The 25,310-nt window shown below is 36.3% G+C and overlaps 1 protein-coding gene across 1 annotated transcript in view; it reads right to left on the bottom strand.

Annotated features, from left to right (window-relative positions):
- The window catches only part of LOC149570103 (uncharacterized), a 123,823-nt gene that overhangs the window by 8,252 nt on the left and 90,261 nt on the right, over positions 1-25,310 (bottom strand). Inside the window, exons 6-7 of the mRNA XM_089822752.1 lie at positions 16,975-17,049; positions 16,812-16,881 (exon numbers count right to left, since the gene is read on the bottom strand). Of these exons, the coding sequence (XP_089678878.1) occupies positions 16,812-16,881; positions 16,975-17,049 (145 nt within the window). The remainder of the gene's footprint in view (positions 1-16,811; positions 16,882-16,974; positions 17,050-25,310) is intronic.

Below are 25,310 nucleotides of genomic sequence, written 5' to 3'. Positions count from 1 at the left end.
TAGAGCCTTGCTACTAGTCAAGCATTCATAGCCCTGACGAGGTTATCGCCATAGTTAACCACGAACATTGCTCTACCTTTAGTGATTGTTTTTATAGCACCAATAGAGATATTCGCACACCCAGAGTGATGGGGACACGACCCAAGCACAGAATGGACACAACAGAAAAGGGAAAATTGTATTAACTGAAAAATAAGCTAGTACATTCAGTAGAGAGAAAATAAACTTCAAAACATGCCCTAAGGGCTTACAATAGCATAAATGTGGAGCTAATTTCTCCTTTCAGTACCTCCTCTCAAAATCCACTCCGAACTTCCTTTTACAATGCCAGGAATCTCCTTAAATAGACCCCAGAGGGTTAAGGACTAGGAATACATTCTAGAAAGTGCTAGTAGGCATCCACCGACCAAATAGAAGGTTCCAGAAGCTGCGTTAGAAGTCGGCGCAAATCTAGAAGAATCCAGAAACGGTAACCGAACTTTCGGGAGGCATAACTTTTGAACCGTAGCTCTGATTGACGAACTGTTTACATTTTCGAAAAGCTCTCGAAGCGCTCTATAGCCCTATGGACCAGCTTCGCTCGTCCCCCATTTTTCGGCCCTGTTCGAGGTCATTTAATGCCCCTAACCTGACTTTGAAGCATTCTTAGGAGGTCTCCAAAACCCGAAAAACTGCAATAACTTTCAAACCATGGGGCCTTTTGACCTGATTCTTTTTCTGGAATGCTCTAAATCACAATTACATTCATCTGGCCAATTCACACCTTGTAGTTTACCAAAATGATGGCCCAATTACATGCTCCTATTTTTTCGAGATTTTCTAGCACATTGATAGTGGGACTGTGAGAGTTGGAACCTTTATTTGACCCAAATGGGTGCCCAAAAATGAAAAAACATGAAACAGAAACTAAGTCTAAGTATTTTTTTTTTTGGGTGACACAGGATTGCCCTTATACCTCTGGATGCTCCTGCATTAGACACCCAGGGTAGATTGAAAAGTGACCTTGTCACTTTATGAATGGTAGAGGAAATCCAAAATGGGAAACCTCAACTGCTGAAATCCAAGTTGAGTCCTCGATCGGTCGTCCTTTCCATTTGACCAAATACTTTTCATACTGCCTGTTTCTGGTACTCCTACCCACACGATGATCTAGAATGTCTTCTATCTCCTCCTTCTTAGAAGCAAGAATCGGACATGGCTCTAACACCAGTTCCTCATCTGCACCATCATCATGATATTCTGTTAAATCTGCAATGTTGAAAATGGGAGAAATGTGAATACCATCTGGCAGCTCCACCTCATATGCATTTCCTGAGTCATGTTTCTTCAAAATTTTGCAAGGGCCAAATTTCTTCATTTTCAGCTTGTTGTAAGTACCGGCTGGAAATCTTTCTTTTCGTAAGTGCACCATGACTAGATCCCCTACTTGGAATTCCTTATGTCTTCTCCTTTGATCAGCCCTAGCTTTATACTCTTGATTCATCTTGGTAATGTGTGCCTGAACCTCCTCATGTAGATGCTTGATATATTCAGCAAATTCTTTCGCTTCAGCACTTGTCCTCTCCCCTTGTTCTATCTTCCTCAGCTCTGGTGCAGTCCTTGGGCTATTCCCATATACAATTTGGAATGGTGATTTTCCAGTACTCCTATTTACAGAGTTATTGTGAGCAAACTCTGCTTGTGGTAGAATCAAACTAAACATCTCAGCAAATTGCCCAGACTTCTATTTACCACTTCTGTTTGGCCATCAGTTTGTGGGTGAGCGTGGAACTGAATTTCAAGTCGGTTCTTAACTTTTTCCACAATGTCCTCCAAAAATACCCCACAAATTTAGTATCTCTGTCAAAAACTATGCTCCTTGGAAGACCATGTAGTCTTACCACCTCTTTGAAAAACAAGTCTGCAATATGGACAGCATCATGAGTTTTGTGGCATGGAATGAAATGTGCCATTTTGGAGAACCTATCAACCACCATGAATACTGAGTCATTACCTCTTTGTGTCCTTGGCAATCCAAGAACAAAATCCATACTTATGTCCTCCCATGGCCTTGATGGAACAGGCAATGGCTGATATAGGCCAGTATTGTGACTAAACCCCTTGGCAACTTGACAAACCTGACAACTCTATACAAACTTCTTCACATCCTGTGAAATTTGAGGCCAAAAATAATGTTCTCTAAGAATGGCAATGGTCTTATCTCGACCAAAATGTCCTGCCATCCCTCCACTGTGTTTCTCCTTAATCAGATTTTCCCTCATGGAACTCCTTGGAATGCACAATTGACTACCCTTGAACAACATGCCATCCTAAATCAAATAGTCTAACCACTTGATTCTATCTACAACAACAGGTTCTTTACAAGCTTTCCATGCTTCAGCAAAATCAGGATCCTCGGGGTACAAATTCTTGAGTTCATCAAACCCAACTACTTCAACCTGCATTACTGTAAGCAACAACTGTCTCCTACTTAGTGTATCTGCAACCCTGTTAGATTTTCCACTTCTATGCTTCAACACAAATGTATAACTCTGCAAGAACTCTACCCACTTCATATGCCTCTGATTTAATTTACCTTGGCTATTTAGGTACTGTAATGCCTGATGATCAGTATACAAAACAAATTCCTTTGGCAATAAATAATGCCTCCATTTCTTTAAGGCTTGAACTATTGCATAGAACTCTTGATCATAAACAGAATACTTCTTCTTTGCATCATTCAATTTTTCACTAAAATATGCAATAGGCTTACCTTCTTGGCTTAATACAACCCGAATAGCGCTGCCACTGGCATCACAATCCACCTGGAAAACCTTTCTAAAATCTGGAAGTGCCAACACAGGCTGTTCTGTCACCTTCTTCTTCAGCAATTCAAAACTTCTCGCAGCTGCTGCAATCCATTTGAACTCTTTTCTATCCCCTCTTATTGTATCAATTAGGGGTGCACATATGCCACTGAAATTCTTAATAAACTACCTGTAAAAACTAACCAGACCATGAAATGATCTTACCTCAGTAGCAGACCTTGGAGCAGGCCATTCCAAGATGGCTTTTATCTTCTCTGGATCCATTTTGAGACCTTCGGGTGATATAACAAACCCCAAATAGACTAACTCCCTTTTTGCAAAGATACATTTCTTCAGATTAATTAACAGTTTCTCTTCCCTTAGCCTTTCAAGGACACTGCGAATATGCAGTAAATGTTCTTCCAAAGTGTTGCTGAAAATTAAAATATCATCCAAATAAACAATAACAAATTTTCCCAAGAACTTCTTAAGTACCTCATTCATGAGCCGCATGAAGGTGCTTGGGACATTCGTCAATCCAAAGGGCATGACTAACCACTCATAAAGACCCTCCTTGGTCTTGAAGGCTGTTTTCCACTCATCTCCTTCTCGAATCCGTATCTGGTGATAACCACTCTTCAGATCTATCTTTGTGAAGTACTGAGCTCCACTCAAGCAGTCCATAAGATCATCCATCCTTGGCAAAGGAAACCGGTACTTGATGGTTATCCTATTTATAGCTCGAGAATCTGTACACATCCTCCACTCTCCATCCTTCTTTGGTGCGAGTACTGCAGGTACTACACATGGACTCAGGCTCTCTCGAATCAAGCCTTTCCTTAACAGCTCCTGAACCTGTCTATTTAGCTCCTCTATTTCAGTAGGAGTCATCCTGTGAGCAGCCTTGTTAGGCAAACTAGCTCCTGCAATCAGATCTATCTGATGACTGATTTGCCTTACTGGTGGCAATCCATCTGGAACATTTTCAGAGATAATATCTCCAAACTCCCCTAGTAAATCTGAAACTTCAAGTGGTATTTCACTACTACCTTCTTTATCTTTCCTAGGAATCAAAGCATAGCACATATGCTGATGTTTCATGTCATCTAAAAACTTCCTTTCATCAACAAGACAAATCCTAGCACTGCTACATACCTTTTCACCTTCCTTTTTCATGGGCTTCAATTTGTGGCGAACTCCATCCTTTGTCAGAGAGTATGTGTTTGCATGTCCATCATGTACTGCATGTCTATCAAACTGCCATGGTCTACCCAACAATAGATGGAAAACATCCATCGAAATAACATCACAGAGAACTTCATCATGGTAACTCCCAATTTTGAATTTCACTAAACATTGTTCACTTACCAGGACCTTATGATCATCTTTTACCCAAGCAATCCGATAGGGCTGGGGATGTTTCTCCCTCTTGAGTTTCAGCTTAGAGACCATCTCTTCTGATACCAAGTTATCAGTGCTACCACCATCAATGATCACGTCACAACATTTATCCTCACACTTGCATCTGGTACGGAACAAACTCCTCCGTTGTCCTGGTTCAATCTCACCACTTAGTAGGACTCTTTCATTTACCAAGGTCTCTCCTCTTTCTGCATCCTCTGAATGTGATGATTGTGCATCCTCATCCACATGAGCAACCCTAGCTTGGCCCTCAGCTCTCCTATCTGTCCTTCCTTGTCGTTGAGGCCATTCAAAGGCACGATGACCTTCTTTATTGCAATGGAAATAGGTACCACAGAAGCCTCCTCTTCCTTGTCCACGTCCTCCACCTCTTCCTCTCTGATTTCCAAAGTCTTAATCATGGGAGCGGTTGAAACCCTCATTCCTCTGGTTCCTGCTAGTACCCACATCTTCATTTTTCTTTTGAGTTTCATTGCGGCCTCCAGATGATCTACCGCTTCCCCTTCCTCCTTGACCGCGCCCTCTTTGTCTTCCTTCAAACCTTTTATTCAGCTTCTCTTCAACTCGTAGGGAAAACTGGTATGCCTCTTCAATGCTGGTCATTCTTACCAGACTTAATTCCTCCTGGATGCTAGGTCGCAACCCATTGATATAACGAGCAACCTTCTCCTTATTTGCTTTTGCATGCCCCACTCTAATAAAGAGTCGGTAAAATTCCTCTGTATATTCTTGGACTGATCTTCCTGCTTGCTTTAACCCATGCATCTTCTTAAACAAATCAAGCTCGTAGTCCACAGGAATGAACTGCTTCTTCAATTTGTCCACCATGCAATCCCATCTTGTGATCTTCTCCTTTCCTCTTCTGTTTCTTTCCAATTGGACCTCTTGCCACCAGATTTTGGCATGGCCTTTGCAAACTTAACCCTATCTGGGTCCCTAATATCCTCATACTCAAAGTATTCTTCCAGTTCATTGATCCAATCGATCAACTCATCTGGTTTCAGATTTCCTAACAATACACCCACTTCAATTGTGGGTCTTTTCCCAAACTTAGTAATGGCCCTAAAAAGCCTTTCCTCTGCATGATTCAAAACTTCCCCGTCAAATTCCCCTTCTGGTCCAATTTCATCTTCTTCGTTGTCATCTTCACTTCCATCACCTGCGGCCACAATTGTTCCTCTACGGAGCTCCTCCTGCAATGCTTGTACCTGCCTTTGGAGGGCTCTAACCTCTTCAGGATTAATAGCTCTGGCCCTTCCACCACGCTCTCTTCGTGGAGGCATCTTCTTAACTCAAACCCACAACCACAGAGTCCTGGTGCAAATTGCCTCACAATCGGCGCTCTGTCTACACACTCAGGAAAACCTGCTCTGATACCACTTGATGGGGACACGACCCAAGCACAGAATGGACACAACAGAAAAGGGAAAGTTGTATTAACTGAAAAATAAGCTAGTACATTCAGTACAGAGAAAATAAACTTCAAAACATGCCCTAAGGGCTTACAATAGCATAAATGTGGAGATAATTTCGCCTTTCAGTACCTCCTCTCAAAATCCACTCCGAACTGCCTTTTACAATGCCAGGAATCTCCTTAAATAGACCTCGGAGGGTTAAGGACTAGGAATACATTCTAGAAAGTGCTAGTAGGCATCCACCAACCAAATAGAAGGTTCCAGAAGCTGCGTTAGAAGTCGGCGCAAATCTAGAAGAATCCAGAAACGATAACCGAACTTTCAGGAGGCATAACTTTTGAACCGTAGCTCTGATTGACGAACTGTTTACATTTCCGGAAAGCTCTTGAAGCGCTCTATAGCCCTGTGGACCAGCTTCGCTTGTCCCCCATTTTCCGGCCCTGTTCGAGGTCATTTAATGCCCCTAACCTGACTTTGAAGCATTCTTAGGAGGTCTCCAAAACCCGAAAAACTGCAATAACTTTCAAACCGTGGGGCCTTTTGACCTGATTCTTTTTTTGGAATGCTCTAAATCACAATTACATTCATCTAGCCAATTCACACCTTCTAGTTTACCAAAATGATGACCCAATTACATGCTCCTATTTTTTCGGGATATTCTAGCACACTGATAGTGGGACTGTGAGAGTTGGAACCTTTATTTGACCCAAATGGGTGCCCAAAAATGAAAACACATGAAAGAGAAACTAAGTCTAAGTATATTTTTTTTTGGGGTGACACAGGATTGCCCTTATACCTCTGGATGCTCCTGCATCACAGAGCCAAACAGTTTCATTTTTCAAAATTTTCCTTCTTTTTGTTTGTTTTCAACCCTTTGTTTGGCTTACGAGTAGTGAAGTTCATAGAGGGCTTGGAAAACCATAGTGGCACTGAAGCAGATGTATGATTTTCACTAATTCCAATTTCACCTTGAGAGCTCTCAAAGCACTCGAAGAAATTAAATGTGAGTAAAATGTTGTAATAGAAGACTTGAATGCCTCAAACCCATCATGAATTCAATCCAAATTTAGTACGAATCCTTTTTGAAAGATAAGCTTATTAGGAATCCAATCTCTAATTCAAGGAACTCGACTAAGAGATATCCAGAAAATACACAAAACAAATCCACTTGGATAAATAGCAAGTGTGTTGTCTAACACCCCACCTTTCTCACAAATTTGAATTCCCCTCACTAAACTAACCAAGAAAGAAACTGAACTAAAGGAGGCTAGACAACTAAAGAAAAACAATAAAACCACTCAAAGAAATCTCAAGTCAAACAACTTGGGGCAAGCTAATTTCCTAGCTCGACACGAAAACAAATATTCTAACCAACATAACGGAAACCTACTCTAACCTTCTTGAGCCAAGTGGTTCAAGACAAACCTACTCTAACTATGTACAAGAATCTTGAAGACACGACACAAGCCAAACTAATATAGAAGACTTGAATGCCTCAAACCCAACATGAATTCAATCCAAATTTAGTACGAATCCTTTTTGAAAGATAAGCTTATTAGGAATCCAATCTCTAATACAAGGAACTCGACAAAGAGATATCCAAAAAATACACACAAACAAATCCACTTGGATAAATACCATAGTGTGTTGTCTAACACCCCACCTTTCTCACAAATTTGGATTCCCCTCACTAAACTAACCAAGAAAGAAACTAAACTAAGGGAGGCTAGACAACTAAAGGAAACAACAATAAAACCACTCAAAGAAATCTCAAGTCAAACGACTTGGGGCAAGCTAACTTCCTAGCTTGACACGAAAACAACTATTCTAACTAACATAAAGGAAACCTACTCCAACCTTCTTGAGCCAAGTGGTTCAAGACAAACCTACTCTAACTATGTACAAGAATCTTGAAGAGACGACACAAGCCAAACTAATATATACACTTGATTTGGCATGGCTTCTCAAGATGTTCAAGAGTAGCAAGGATTGGATAAGGGTTCTTAGATTAGCATTTTTATCCTTGTACTTTGAGAAAATATTTATCACCCAATTTTCAAACTCAGGAAAAAAATCATGCAAGACCAACAGTTGAGGCAATTCATGTGGTCCGTGGTCAATCCAAATGCAAGTTTTCTTTCCTAAACCTCCATAATAAAAATAATAATTTCAAAATTTTCAACATGAGAAGTAAGGAAAGAAACAACCTGGCATGTCTCAAGCAGTAGTTCATGTTGAAATCCTTGTTGATTATTCACATGTTCAAGAGGACACAGTTGGTGGTGGATTCCCCCTTTGGTGGTAACATAAAACTCACAAGTGTTCAAGATAGGATAACTCTTGTGATCAAGCCCTTGGAATACTGTTTTAGGTGGCTTGTCCTTATATAGTGTGAGCCATGCATCCTTGTGTGTATTACTAAGTGCATCCTCAAAAATCAAGGATTCCTTAATGAGGTCACAAGAGTGAGCCATGCATCCTTGTGTGTATTACTAAGTGCATCCTCAAAAATCAAGGGCTCCCTTTTGTCTCTTGGTCTTGTCCTTTTGGCTTTAGTTCTTGGTAGTATTGGGCTCGGTCTTCTAAGGTTCCCTCTTTTAAATGAGAATTGGTAAAATTGGCCAGATTTGGAAAGTGTTGTCCATGTGGCTCTAAGAATGGAAATTGTTTGATTGTTTGAGAACTGAATGTCTTAACATACTATTTTTTAGCTTGTCTATTTTTAGTAAGTCTATTTATAGTAAATTTCATTGCCTCTCGGATTGACCTTATTTTGACTTTGGGACAACTTACTATTCTTAGAATGTCTATTATTGGTAGGTCTACTTCGGAAACAAGTGAGCTATGGTTGATAAAGAGCCAAAAGGGTACATGTTTCTATATCCAAAAGAATAAGCAAACATGACAATCAATAAAAAAAAAAATGGTTAAATCTGGAATCACCTTTGAAATATCCAAAAGTGAAAAGGCATGAAAACATTAGGAAAAATGGTTGTTGCGGAATTCTTCTATCATGGACAAAATCCATGACCACTCAAAAAATCCTCCCATGGACAAAAATGGCTGTTGCGAAATTCTTCCATCATGGACAAAATCCACGATCTCTCAAAATATCCTGCCATGGAGAAAAATGGTTTTTGTGGTATTCTTCCACCATGGACAAAATCCATGACCACTCAAAAAATCCTACCTTGGAGAAAAATTGTTGTTGCCGAATTCTTCCATCATGGAGAAAATCCATGACCACTCAAAAAATCCTCCCATGGACAAAAAGGGTTGTTGCGGAATTCTTCCATCATGGACAAAATCCACGATCTCTCAAAATATCTTGCCATTGAGAAAAATGGTTGTTGCAGAATTCTTCCATCATGGACAAAATCCATGATCACTCAAAAAATCCTGCCTTGGAGAAATGGCTGTTGCGGAATTCTTCCATCATGGACAAAATCCATGACCACTCAAAAAATCCTCCTATGGACAAAAATGGTTGTTGCGGAATTCTTCCATCATGGACAAAATCCACGTCTCTCAAAATATCTTGCCATAGAGAAAAATGGTTGTTGTGGAATTCTTCCATCATGGACAAAATCCATGATCACTCAAAAAATCTTGCCTTGGAGAAAAATGGTTGTTGTGGAATTCTTCCATCATGGACAAAATCCATGACCACTCCAAAAATCCTCCCATGGACAAAAATGGTTGTTACCAAATTCTTTCATCATGGACAAAATCCATGATCTCTCAAAATATCCTACCATGGAGAAAAATGGTTGTTGCGGAATTCTTCCATCATGGACAAAATCCATGACCACTAAAAAAATCCTCCCTTGGAGAAAAATGGTTGTGGAATTCTTCCATCATGGACAAAATCCATGACCACTCAAAAAATCTTCCCATGGACAAAAATTGTTGTTGCAGAATTCTTCCATCATCGACAAAATCCACGATCTCTCAAAATATCCTGCCATGGAGAAAAATGGTTGCGAAATTCTTCCATCATGGACAAAATCCATGACCACTCAAAAAATTCTCCCATGGACAAAAATGGTTGTTGTGGAATTCTTCCATCATGGACAAAATCCATGATCTCTCAAAATATCCTGCCATTGAGAAAAATGGTTGTTGCGGAATTCTTCCATAATGGACAAAATCCATGATCACTCAAAAAATTCTAATTGGAGAAAAATGGTTGTTGCAGAATTCTTCCGTCATGGACAAAATCCACAATCTCTCAAAAAATTCCGTCTTGGACAAAAATGGTTGCTACGGAATTCTTCCATCATGGACAAAATCCATGACCACTCAAAATTTCTACTAGCAAGAGAATTAGAAATCTTGGAAAAAAATCGCTAAGTGCTGGAAATTCCTCCTCCATGGAAGAAAAAAAGTGCCAGGTGTTGGCAATTCCTCCTTCATGAAAAAGAAATGGCTAAGTGTTGGAAATTCCTCCTTCATGGAAGAAAATAAATTCTAAGCACTGGAAATTTGTCCTTCATGGAAGAAAAATGGAAAGTGTTTGAAATTTCTCCTTCATGGAAGAAAAAAATTCCAAGTGTTTGAAATTTGTCCTTCATTGAAGAAAAATGACAACTGTTGGAAGTTTGTCCTTCATGGAAGAAAAATGGAAAGTGTTTGAAATTTTTCCTTCATGGAAGAAATTTTTTCTAAGTGTTGGAAATTTGTCCTTCATGGAAGAAAATTGACAACTGTTGGAAGTTTATCCTTCATGGAAGAAAAAATGTCGAAGTGTTGGAAACTTTCTCCTCCATGGAAGAAAAAATGGCTAAGTTTCTGAAGATTTTGCCTTCATGGAAGAGAAAAATGGCTAAGTGTTTGAAATTTCTCCTTCATGGAAAAATGAAAAAGGATTAAGTGTTGGAAATTTCTCCTCTAGATCTCATATTTCACCCTCTTCAAGTGTGCACCAAAGACTGGAAAAATGATTGATGATGGTAAAAAAGGGGGAATTCTTAAAAAATGTAAGAAAAGGTGTAACAGTGAATTTAAAGCATTTGAAGAGAAAGGAGGAGAAAGCTCTAACGCTCTAGAAATTCAAGAAAGACACTCAAATCCAAAAATCCAAGAACATGGCGAAGGAAGTTCAATATGAAGAAATTCTAGAGTAACATAATCATCAACAAGGGATTCTAACCCATTTTAGGGAGCTAAATTTCCAAGCAAGTACATGGAAGACGAGAATGTTTGAGGAGAGATTTTCAGAAAAGTCAGTCAAAGTTGGATCTTAGTTATAAAATGACGCAGTTGGAAAAGACTCGAGCTTACATGGCTTCCATCATCATTTCATGGCATTCAATTATCTTTGATGAAGAAATAAGGTCTCCAAGTAAAATTTCTATGCATTCGGAGAATGGATTCAAGAATAATTTATTTAAGGAAGACTGAGCATTTATTGAGTAATGGACATGCATGGTGGATATTTATTGCACCCCACTCACTTTTTGTGCAAGCATGCATAGTGGATTCCTTGTTGCATTAATGTAGAATCCTTTTTCTTTTACATAAACCTAATTAGGGTTGATATGGCACGATCTGGGCCATCTGTTATTGTGATCATTCGGGCCACCCATTATAATCAAGGACCTATATAAAGGCCTCACTTCTCATTTGTAAAAGGGGGGATTTTTACGAGATTGTTGCTATGAGCTATTGAGATAATAAAGTTTTCATTGAAGCTTGGTGAATACTTGATGTGTCTTAGTGCTTGCTTGTTCTTTTAAATTCCTTCAGTTAGATTAAGTTTAGCCTAGTTAATGTGTGATGATTACAATGAAGAATATGATGGTGTATTGATGAATTCCTCTGGTTTGTAGTTTTGACGTTTTAGTGATTCTAACTCGTCGTGCAAAGTTAGCCTGAACCCCTTTCATGCATATGCTTAACTTCTATCATTCGTCTACATTGTTCTTTATAATGGCGTATGCGGTGGTATGAAAATATTTGGCATAACCTTTGAAGATTGCACCAGTTCACGCGTAGTTGTAGTATAACTTGGCAGAGCGGAACTTGGTAAATTGAGGAATTTGTCCACCTGAGTACTATTTATTGTCATCGCTACCCTTAGGATTAGAATAGAATTCCTGAACCCTATCCTGTTTAAATTCTGCATATTTTGTGAAAACTCCAAAAGTACTTCATTGCAAAACCTTAGGATAGCTCCCACATCCAGTATGGCTTGAAATGAATCTGAATAAACACGCAAGGCCCCTTGTGATCATCAACAAATCACATCAACCACCAATCTTATCCACAGTCAAGACCTGGCATTAAAGGAACCTTGAAGTCATCGTATGATCTTCTAGCAATCTTAACATACATGAGACTTTATTCAAGAGAGGATAAGATATTTCGATATTTTGTTCTACTGTTTAGTGAGTCATAAAACACACATCAACAAGTCTCAACTTTGTAAATTTGTATTATTTTAATAAAGATGTTTAAAGTGTAAACTCTTTTGTCATATGCGTGACTCTATGGCTTATGGGCCTACCCTATGTTCATTATTTAAAAGGTGACAATTTTTATAATGAAATGTTGATTCTAATAATATAAGGTGACGACTTTATAATTATTAGATTACTATTATGATGAATATCATGTGACTTGATATTCATGGAAAAATAATGATAGTTAAAAGAGCATGTTGATGGATATCATGTGACTTGATATTTGTTGAAGATCGATATGTTCAAACTCATGGTTGATATTATGTGACGTAATATCTATGGATATGCCATGATCTTTTATGGTGGATATCATGTGACTTAATATTTGTGTACATATCATAACTGGAAAGAATATCACGAGACTTGATTTTCTTAAATATATCGAGAGGATATTATTTTTCAAATGAGAACTTATATATATGCACCTTGTCTTCCCTAGCTAAGAGGCGGTATTAATGCATATAGCTTCAGTTTGACATTATTGTGATCAACATATACATATGTATATATGTACAATAGTATGATGCACATACGGTTATAGATATATGCATACGCACTTGTTGTATGTGAACAATTTATAGTCTGAAACCGATGACATATATTTTTTGAGATCATTAAGGCATGATTGAAACTACTTTTGATTCCTTTGATATCTAGATCATTATCAATCTATCCTTTATATCAGGCCGCAGATCCTAATGATAGGTAATACATTGATTACTTTGGTTAAAGTCCATAACAAATCGTGAAGATTAGTTACCTTCGAATAGGTGTGGATGAATGGTCAGAACATTCATCCCCACACCCTTTCCACTTGATATATATACCAATCTGCCCAAAGTAAACAAGGCATCAGATTCTATTAGGATTGAAGGAAATTCTCAGTTCAATAATATTGTTTTATCTCTATTATTACTGCACTAACTTCTACAAATTCTGGAAGTGAATTAGTTCATTGGCATTAGTGTTCATACTTGCAACAAAACTGTGCATCAGCTTGCTATCGAATTAAAATCTAGTAAGAAACTTTCCACTGAGATTCAGAGGGAGCCTCCTAAGGAAACCGTAAATGAAAATCAAACTGATCCAATGGAAGAACCTAACAACAACAAAAAGAGACCACTTTGGACCAGAAAGTTAATTGAGGAAGCTGAAAATTATGCAACGCCCAAATGAACTTTTAGAGAAAGTAAAAGACCCCACAAATTCTCTAGCTATGTTTTCTTGATGAGTGAGATCATCAAATCAGAACCAACTTGTGTCACAAAAGCCTTAAAACAGCAGTATGGAAAGATGCCATGATAGAAGAATATCTATCCATTATAAAAAATGATGTATGGGACATAGTTCCAAGACCAAAAGGAAAATCTGTTGTTTCTTCAAAACGGATTTTCAAAATCAAACATGCTATAGATGGAAGTACAGAGAAGCACAAAGCTCATTTTGTTGCAAGATGTTTTTCATAGAAAGAAGGTATTGATTATGAAGAAATATTTTTGCACCTTTTGCCCATTACACCTCAAGCAGAACAATAATAGCTATTGCAACATCTAAAGGTTGGAGAATTCATCAAAAGGATGTGAAGACCATTTTTGAACGAGACTATTGAAGAAGTCTATTTAGAACAACATGAAGGCTTTGTTATACATAATGTTGAATCACATGTATGCAACTAAAGAAAGCTTTATATGGACTTCAATAGGCCCTTGGAGCTTGGTATGAAAAATTTGATCACCATTTTGTGGTACTACAGTTTTCCAAGAATGATGTAGATCCAAACCTCTACTTTAAGGTAATTAATCGTAATATGTTAATATTTATATTATATGTTGATGACTTGCTAATCATATGAGAAGATTACTTAATCTATCAATGTAAGAAGGACCTAACTTTAGAATTTGACATGAAGGACTTGGGCATTTTACATTACTTCATTGGATTGAAAGTTTGGCAGAAAACAGATGGCATCGTTCTTAATCACGGAAAGTATACCATTGACATTCTGAAGAGGTTTGGAATGTTGGACTGCAGACCTATATCTACACCCAATGAAACTAATTTGCACAAATTGAGGAAAGCAACAGCAGAATCAGAATTTGCGGATCCCACTCTATAGGCAGATAATTGGATCACTGATGTATTTGGTCAACACAAAACTAGATATATGTTATGCAGTGAATGCTCTTAGCTAGTTTATGTGTGAACCAAAGGAGATACATCTTGTTGTTGCAAAGCATATTTTGAGATACCTTCAAGGTACAATTGGATATGACCATAAATACAAAAATGTAGACCTAGATCTACATAAATACTTTGATTCGAATTGGGCAAGAAGCATAACAGATAAAAAAAAAAGCACACTAGGATGTTGCTTCAGTTTAAGATCAATAATGATCTCATCGATCAATAGAAAACAATCTTCAGTAACACAAAACTTTACAGACCTGAATACACTGCAGCCTCTATGGGAGCAAGAGAAGTAGTATGGCTCCGGAAAATTGCTCGTGGGATTACTTAGTGAGCCCCTAAATCCTATTATTATTACATTGTGACAATCAAAGTTCTATTAAGCTTTCAATGAATCAATACTTTATGATAGATCAAAGCACATCCAGATTCTTTATCACTATGTAAGAGACATGGTAGAAAGGAATGCGATTTAGTTGGAGTATATTAGTACAAGTGATCAAACAACAAACATTCTCACCAAACCTCTCTCAAGAGTAAAAGTTTAACACTTTAGGGCTAAACTCGGTATGGTTGAAAATATAAGTTAGAAATTGAGAATGAGTCTCATTATTTATTTGTATTAATATATATAAAATAAGATGTTTACTGTGTAAACTCTTTTTGTCATGTGTGTTTCCATGACTTTATGGGCCCCATGTGTACATTATTGAAAGGTGACAATCTTTCTGATACTGAACACTTGTATTTGACATTCTAAGGTGACAATTTGACAATGATTTGCTTCACTATCATGAAGGATATCATGTGACTTGATATCCGTGGATATGTCATTATATGTCATTATAGTCAAAATCTCTTGGACATTCTGATAGATATCATGAGACTTGATATCAATTGAAGATCATCATGTTCCTTGAGAGATAATCATGATGGATAGAGTATCCGTGGATATACTAATGATTTATTATGGTAGACATTATGAGACTTGATCTCAATGCGCATATCATAATGTGGATGTGTAATGAAGAATGTCATGTGACTTGATATTCTTAAAACATATCTTTTGATATCACGAGTAAGGTGATATCACTGTATACTTGGTTAGTCTTTTATATTCCCTAGCTAAGAGGGAGCATTGAAAAAAGTAGCTTCGATTAGGTATACGAATGATAGTCAATATCATGATATAAATATACATGTATATATATCAATATACATTGTGTATACTAATACATATACATACATATGTAAATTGTTTGAAATAATATCATCAACTTTGCTCAAATTGAAGATTGACTATCATCAACATACCAGATTGAAAATATCATATGTTTCCAAGTATAATGGCAATCTGCATTTGCATATTATTATCATTTTATAATGTGCTCTTGGTATATCACTCATTGCTGGACTCGTGCCCTCTGCATCTCTTTGGGATCTTTTAGAGTGGGCTCCCGTTGGTTATGTATACAGATTGACCACTATATTGACACAAAGGATAGTATTTGTCGCCTCTGTCCCTAGGGGAAGCAGAGCTGAGACCCTTTTTGTTTTCCAGTTGCCCCATCTACTATGCGATCAGGGGGAGGTTCTACTACTTGTTCAAAGAGTACAAGTCCCTTTCTTCATTTTTTAGGTACACTTGCACTTTATCTCCAGGAGGCGATACAGCTTCGTGATCACACTTTGCAACTTCAGTTTCCATCGAGACAGACTTTAGACCAACTCATCACCTCCTTCACATCAGTGTCTCCTACCTAGGGGGCAAAGCAGTTGCTTGGCACTACTTCAAATTACACTAGATCTATGAGGCTTCACAGAGGACACACTTGGCAGCATCACTCTACCTCCAGTGGCTCCTTGAGACGGTTCGGGGCACACCCTCGACTTGGATTGTATCCTTCGGTTTTGGATTACTTCTTGTTTGTGAGGAGATTTTAGTCTTTCCTCGTTCTATTTTTTTTGCTTTCTTAAGTGTTCTTTCTACGGACTCTATTTGTTGTTCCCGTTGCTAGTTGTTGCCTTGTTGTAAGTTTTCCTATCCCTTAGACCCTTGTGGTCTCTTGTTGGACATTAATAAATTTATCTTATCTTATCTGTAGTAATTTAATGAATGAGTACACAGAATGTTTAGTTGCCAATACCTTGATAAAAAAATAGAAAATGAGTTTTATAATTGGTAATGTGAGTACACTGAGTCATAAGTATTTCGGATTTCTTTTCTACATTCAAATGAAATCCCTTTCATACAATTTCTGATTAAGGGGTAGCTGGGATCATTTGACACTTAAGCTTATTTAACCATAAATAGCTGAAATAATGGTTAAGAGAATGTGGAAAACTGATGAGAGAGGTTTTCTCTCTTAAAAATAAAGATTATACAAATGGTCACAAGAAGGATTGTCTTATGAATATTATGATAACAACAATATGGCGACTTAACATAATCAAATTAACACCTTGAAATAATTAGCAAAAGAAAATACTGATTTCAATCAATAATTTGCAAAATGAAAGGATGCTTCCCATTGTACCTCATATGTGTGCAACATGCGTTCACAAGATAACCGCCTTGCCCATTTATCATGATCAGCTACATCATCTCTGTAGATTAAATTAGTGTGTTATGTGGTCTAACTTTCCAAGTTTGATCCAAAGTGAGAAAAAAAGAGATAGGAAACATATAACATGACTTGCCTATGGGTAAGGAACATGTAGCGAACCCCACCAAGCGCTTCTATTTGGTGCGCAAGTTTTCCTTTATAGCTTGGACTGCAGAAGTGAAAATGATCAACTAGGTCAGATCTAAAGAACATAGAATTTAAGTTAGCCAAGTGTAATCAGGAATACTTTCTGATTTTCTCTTTTAGATAATACAAAAAATATTATTAAGGATTTTTTTCACAAAACTCTAAACCTTGGCATGAACTGCAACCAAGTGCAATGGCAAGACACCTGTCAAACATAGATTGCATGGATAGAAATAGAATCTCAACAAACAACAAACAGCAAAGTAGAATTACATCTAAACTCTTTCCAACTTTCTTCTGAAAGGATATTTACTTGATCTTCTCACCAAGATAGCCAATAAATACAAAGACCATATATATATGTAAGTTGTCCAATAAAGTTGTGAAAATCAACTGATCAAAGAATTCATTGTTCAAAGACTATATGCCTACATATTAGCTTCCACCTCAAATTATGGAAGGATAGTATAGGCACTTCAGATGTTCAGTCATAAATGATTGAAAGGGTGTTCCCATGAGAAATCCAATTTGGGGCTGTATTTCAAGTGAGTGATCTATGAAGTTATATGATCACCCACAAAAGGAGGAATGCATTAAGATTTCAGGCTGGGCACCTTGTCTACTGTGCTTGCTTCCAAACATTTTATTGGATGATTTAACAAAGTCTTCTTTTTTCCCTTTCACTGGTTAAATATGCTATATTGCTCTTGTTTTAATTTATTAGTTCTAGTATGGATCCTAGTTTGGGTTCATGCATTTGGAAAATGATTTTTTGGGGCTTGTCCATATGTAAAACATGTAAATATTATATATGTAGAGTTAAAACAGTAAACGATTATGAAGACTAATCCATCCTTCTAAAACTCGAGTTCTGTATGTCCCTTGTTAGAATTATTAGAATTTTGAGACTATTCTTTTATAACTTCAATTGCAAGAGAAGGATATTTCTTAACCGCCAGGAGGATACATTATGCTATCACCTATAATGTAAGATGAAGTACTACCATTATCTTTAATTAGATTTACAATATAAATTATGCAATAACGTTCAATATCTCTTATACTAATAACATTGTTATGTCTGATCTAAACTTAAAATAGTGAAGCTCTTCTTCTTTTCTTGCTTTTTAAAGTTCTGACATATATAGATGAGTTCAAAGGAGTAGATTGTATTTCCTTATAATTTGTTCTTCCCAATTTAACTGTCACTTCTACTTGTGATCCCAACCTCCTATTAAAGTTTTCAGATATAATCTGATTCTGAAAATGCTAATTTGTATCAGAAGTAAGGTATTCCACTCCTCTTTGTAGTAATACTAATTTTTCTTCCTCTGATTATCTATAGTCTTCTCTGAATCCTCCCTTTCTCCTAAGAGATCCAAACTCTCTGTGACCTCTAGAAATAGATTTGTTCACAATTATTTGATAATCTTGGGTCTTGGTCAGTGTATCCCATGCATGTTTCCTTTTGTGCCACTTTTTCTGTTTCTGTAGATAAGAAATCATACTTCGTATTACTTGGAAATTGATATTTGCTGTAGCCTTCATTGTTGTAGACTATGTGTTGGTTGATTCCTTGAGTTTGAAACTCTTCCTCAATCTTTCCAATGAGAAACGTGTATTTCTAACCTTTACTGTATCGACAGTGTTATATTCTGCTGACTGGCCTCTTTGGTATTACTTATTTCTTTTTCGTCTTCTTTAGTCTTTGCTGTCATAGGTTTAAATCACTACTTGAATGCTGAGTTGCTGCGTGAATGGCAAGTCTTCTTTTCACTTCTCCACCACTAGACAGTTTTTTTTATCAAAACGAGCAATTAATCCCTTTAATTTCTTCCCTGAATACCATTACATATCTTGTGCTGGATCATGACTATTCATGACTTAATCAATGGTATGTCGTCGAATTCTTAATACTTCAGTTTGCTAAGTGTGCCAGCTTCAGGGCTCCAGTGATAGTTGTCTGGTTGATCAAAGCCCAATAACATGTTGAAGATATTGTTTGCCAAATATTATATGAATACTTAATTTTCGTAGTTTATTTAATAATATTATTAAAATTTTATTAATATTTTATTATTATACTAATATATAAAGAATTTATTTATGAGGTCTATTATTATTTTCATTCATTAATAATATTATATTTCTTTCATTATAATAATAATTTAAATAATTATATATTATAAGGCATTATTATTTGGTTTATTGAATCAATATGATTTTTAATTGTAAACATAATTATATTCATTATTTAATTATTTAAGCTTGTATTGTAATTCTTACTATTAAATTCTTGTCAGGAAAGGGATATTACAAGTTCCTACACCAAGCTAAGATAAATCCAAAGGTAACATAAAACCTTCAGGTTTGCTTAATAACTATGAAGTTGAGGAAATGCTGTTTGTTTCTGTTTGTTTTGCAAACAAAGAGTACAATTAAATTGTAAGGATCTTGAAAACAGAGAGTATAGGTGACAAAGATCTTCCAAATAGTTCAACTAGCTGTTTGTCGAGGACACCAGTGCAATGTGTAGATGCATGTACAGGGCATCGTTGTCTTGTACAGAGTCTACAGAAAACAAAATTATTTTTGGTAAGGCAACAATATGGCAGGTATGGCTTTTGAGATTTCTAAAATACTATAATGCAAAAAGACAACAAATAGCAATGAATAGATATTTATTTAAACTAAATCTAATAACAAGAGGAGGAAGAAAAATCACTTGAGACAGCTGGATGGTTATAAGGGCTTGCATGAGGCTATCTCCCAACCAACACATCATAAAACCAAAGAGAATGTTGGGGGTGGCTGTATAGGGACTTGTTATAGTCAAACCCTCATTTTTGTCTTTACACCTCCACAAACAATGAAGACTGTAAGACAAAAGATATACAAGAATGGAAGCAAAAGAACAATATGCTATCAAAATGAAGATGATGTAAAACAAGCAGCCTGCAAGAATAGAGTTGCCTTCATGCAAATGCCACAAGAGAGAAGCAACTATCTCCAAAGTTTCTATTAATCATCTTGGTATGATAAAAATGGAGCTTCAAGGTGCTTCTTTGAAAGAAATGAGAATGTCGCAGAATAATGGTGTGAGAAATCAAGAGCCAATGAGAGAGAATGAATAAATTGGAGGCAAAATAGAAGTTTAAACCAAAATAGAAAGCCAACATGTGTTTTCAGTGACTATGCAGGTTGATATAAGGTGTTATAGTACCAAAACGTGAAAAGTGTAATGTCTCAATGGCCTGTACACCTATGGATTTTCGTGAGGCACTAACTTATCATGCAGACGTCTGTGCCTAGCATATTTGTCTAGATGGAAATCAAACTCAATAGTTGGGGAATAAGACATGTTTGGCAGATAAGAATATTTCAGATTAGATTAGGGGTGGTCTTGTATAATTATCCTTTTTAAACTAAAGGGAAGGCGTATGTATTGTGGAATTGCATAGTATACAATTTACAACATTACAATATATATGAATGCATCTCAAAAGAAAGAACTAAGTGTTGGACTAACTACCAACGTTTCCCTTCGAGATCTGTGGCATGGCCTAGCTGCAACTTGTGTTCTAAAACTCTAGTGGTTGTATCAGGCATTGACAGGTTAATTTTTTGGTGCAATGACAACCCTAGCTTGTAACAAGTGGTATTAGAGCTCAAGCACAGGTTCAAATCTCCTTGGAAAACACTGGGGGGGGGGGGGGGGGATTTTGGACTAACTGCCAACATTCCCGTTGAGATTCGTGACATGGCTTAACCACCTCTTGTGTTCTATAAGTCTAGTGGTTGTATTGAACATTGACAGGTCGATCTTTTGGTGCAATGACAACCCAAGCTTGTAACACTCAGATCAGAAGACCACATAACATCACACAAACAAAAAAATCCTATAAAATTGATTGTCATTTAAACATAAACGATAAATGTCATGCAATATTTCTTGTGCGAATTTTAAGTACAATATAAAAATAATAATATCAAGTTCAAAAATTAGTTTTAATCATCAAATGGGTTTTATAAATCATTAATTATACATTATAAAAATGAAAATTTGAAGATTAAAAGTAGAAATTCATTAAGCTTGTGATTAATCTTAGGCTGTGAGAGTTCTAGGTGTTGGAATTGTTGGCCATGAATGTACCACCAAGAGCCATCCTTCTTGAACTTTCATCAAAATCTTCAATAGTTTTGACCATTTGTATGTGCGCAGTAAATCAACTCACTCATGCCTATATCTTACAAATCAAGGAGTCTAGGAAATACTGTCTTGTACCCTCCAAATTCGTTTGTGATGTACTATTTTAAACTCAATGCAAAGACAAGAAGATGTATAGGATGGCCACTATGTTCCATCTTTCTTCAATACTTGTGTGCACTTGTTTGAAGAAACCTTCTACAGGGCTTTTCTCTTTTGCATTTATGATGTAAAATGTTTAGATGCAATATTTACTTTTAGTTCGATAGAAACAATTTTCTATTTTCACTTTTTTTTTCAGACTATCAGCCATTAGCATTCCACATAAGGATGCCATTTTGTCCCTAATGCACATTTAAATCAATCAAATATAACTAGATTCCGCTTGTCTTTTTTATGTACTTATTTATTGATTCATTAGATGCATCTCCTCCTCGATTTTGGAAAAAAATGCATTGCTAATGAAATTAAAGAAAATTTAAATTTTAACTTCTCGAATTTTTGGCAAGTTACAATTTTGGGCCTTGCTGAGTTTTTGTTGAGTTCGAGTATTTCAACCTTCTCAAGCACCATATTGCTGGTACCATGTTTCTTCACCATTAAATTTTGTCCCATTGAATTTCATATGATTCACAAAGTAAGTTCAAGGTTGGTGACATCAAAGGTTCTATGCCCTTTTCAAAGCAATATTTGATAAGATCTTCGTTGTTTGCATCTAGCTAGCAAATGAACTAACCACCAACCTTAATAATTATTATTAAGCACATTTGACTCTTTTTCCAGCAATCATCAAGATCGATTTCTTCTTCTACATTATCCTCATGTTTTGCACCTTGTATGACTTTGTCCTATCTCTTCTTGTCTTCCTTGATGGAATATTGTCATTGATGTCAAATTCAAATACATAATCAGGAGAAGCATATACATTTGAATATATGTACTATTGATATAATATTTACTTCATTATCAATATACATTTATACGAACTTCAATGATTAAGAAAGCTGAGATAAATATCAGAGACTACATAGTCATGGTGAAGATTGGAAATAAACAACACACATATTTCCTAAGGAAGAAATAATTAGAGGTATCAAGTTGATCTTAAACAAGCTGCATTGACGATGGAGGTTCAGTTCATGTCATCCCAAAGAAGGCGATGGTGAAGATGCAGCAATGGAGATCACAAAATATAGTGACACAGAGTTTCAATAGCATCATAGCATTATTCAACAGTGAAGAAAGCTCATATGATTTACAGAAGCATATATGTGTGTGGAAGCAATATGTATTTGGAGACTCAAATATGTGTTTACAGAAGTAAATGAAGAGAAGCAGCCTGCAATTCAGAATGGAAGAAATGATGGAAACAAGTATATCCATTGAGACGCCATATACATCTGTTTTATTGGAAGATGATAAAGAAATGAATATGCAGTGATGGGGGAGAACAGAAATACCTGCCCACCAAATGACTGGAGATGCCATCAAGAATCAAAGAACAACATTGATTCTTTTTGAGAAGAAGTTAGAAATGGAGATTTCATAAATAATAAAGATATATAATGTATATCGTGTTTTCCATGTCACCCAGAACAACAAAAAAACCTCACTGTATTCCATACATATGAAAGACTAACAATGATTGAATATCGTTGAGAAGGTAATGCCAGATGATGATATGTTAAGTCCAAACAATGACAAAAGACCAGTTTCAATTTGATTAGTATTCACAGCAATTAGTCATGTATGTTTAGCAGCTAATGGTAAGACATTGAAGAAAGGCCACTGTGAATTTAAGACATTATTGAATATACAATAACAAGGTTCGTAGATGCAGACTGATGCTTTCAACATTACTTACGATTATTTTCAAATGGAATTAATGCAGCGCAAAAACGCATGGTCCCAACCAGAGTATAGAAGAAGATACGTCACCTGTTAAAGGAATAGAAATAAGAAAACATATGGCAGTGACAATTTATATGAATATAGTATGTAGTGGGAAGATATTACTGTTTGAACAAAGCATGATAGACAAATATGAGAAGCACGATAGACAAATATGACCATACTTTTGCCAGTTGCGTAAACCAGTTTTGCAGGACAGGAAGGCACGATGAACAAAATCATTGAAAAGAATACAGAACTCCACACATATATCAATCAATATAATATACGGTGATACCCATAATGGAGTCTCAGAAGCATCAGAACTATGGCATGGTGTCAGTCTTAGATATCGTATGGAAGAAGAGCCCGATAATATTAAATGATGGAAGACAGCACAGATAAACACTCAACAATGAAGATTATCGATTTGTTTGAAGGCAGAGATAGAAGACAAAGGTACCAATGAATGCCAACAGCCATGTATAACAAGGAATGTTCCAGGCAGCAGCAACGATATGTATTGCAGATTCTAAAAGTAAGACATTAAGTTATGTACCATTCTACATCACAAATGGAGCGATGGAAATAATAAACAATAAATGAATCGATCTTCTGGATCCCGTGTAGGAAGATCACAAATCTACAAAGTGGCAACCAACATGATATCAGTAAAAATTAAGTTCTTCATACCATGGATTATAGTCATTAGATGTTTCTTTAGAAAGCTGCACTTAAAATAATAAGAAAATGATATATATCAAAAGGTTCAATTACAATTAAAAATCATGGTGTAATTTAAATAAAAACGAGATATGACTTTTCTACCCACTAATGAGTGGAATACAAATAAGAAATAAGAAATCAGTTTTGATAGAGAATGAGAAGTGTAAGAGCAATATATAAGAAAAGCAGCAGTTGAGAAGGGAAGTATTAAAAGTGATACATCTGAGATAAGTCAAGGATATGTGAATGAGAGTAGATGTAAGAAGAATAAAAACAAGTGTGAAAATAAAGAAACATATATATTCAGATTTAAATCTGATATATAATATATGTTGGATAGATGAGATAAAATGAAGTATAATATCATGCATGTTGGGTGTATATTTTGCAACCGATAGCTTTGGGTAAAAATCCAATTGCAAAATAGGATAGCCAGCCATAGTGTGTGAGACAAAGTCTCTCCTACCTTAGAGGGAAGGCTGCCCCTTCTCACCATTCCTTGGATCAACTCAAGGTAAGCAAGAAGTCGAGAGATATTTATAAAATGGGTGCTACCAATATCCTTTCTTCTTATCTTTCAAGAAAGAATCCACTTACTTATGGAGTGAATAATGGGCAGGGTGAATCTCTAACTACACTTCTATCAAGAGCTGGAAATAGTGATACCGATAAACCTTCACGAACTCAAAGGCTAGCTGAAAATGTACCGGTTTGGCTCTAAGTCCAGTCGTATTTCTATATGAAAAAGCTTTACAATTAGGGCACAAAGACTTCTAAAAGTAAGAATAATTTAACCATTTTGTGAATTAAGAGAGAAAATATAAGCTATAGACAAAGCTTCTAGCTATACACTTCCACAATTGGTCCTGGTCAAAGCTCTGACTCCAATTGCTTCTTAACTATTTTCTATTCAATTCATGAGATACAATTACCAATAACACAAGATAACATGAATCAAAGATAACTTGGATGAATTATAGACAAAGCTTACAACTCACACAAATAACAATCTCACTTAATCAAAGTTAAGTCTCAAATGCTCCTTTGTATTCACTTTCTCTCGAAAATAGTGCTTACACAAACAAAGTTTTGCTGGCACAATTTCTCCAGAGCTCTCTTGTATAAAGATAATGATGATTTTACAATGAGGGGGCAATCCTTTATATAGGCATAGGAGTTGAGAAAAAAAAATGGAGGAAAAAGTAGGATCCTTGTACTTTGATAATGCAATCCCGGATGATTACAAGATCGAGAGTTCTTGTATTTCGTGCCACTGCATTCACCTTGATAACCATGGTGTTACGTCTTTTGATAACCTCTGACTTTGATGAATGTTTACAGACAATGGAACACGAACAACAGAATTCCTTAGATTATTCGCATATGCCAGAACATTACATAGTGCTTGATAAGATAAGATTGAATCTTGATTTACAAAGATCCCAGACGGGATATAAATA

This window comes from Cupressus sempervirens, chromosome 3 (assembly GCF_028749045.1).
Source record: "Cupressus sempervirens isolate cs-2001-9-10 chromosome 3, ASM2874904v1, whole genome shotgun sequence".
Taxonomy (NCBI): Eukaryota; Viridiplantae; Streptophyta; class Pinopsida; order Cupressales; family Cupressaceae; genus Cupressus; species Cupressus sempervirens.
The sequence above is the reverse complement of the archived record's forward strand: the minus strand, read 5'-3'. Positions and strand labels throughout refer to the sequence as shown.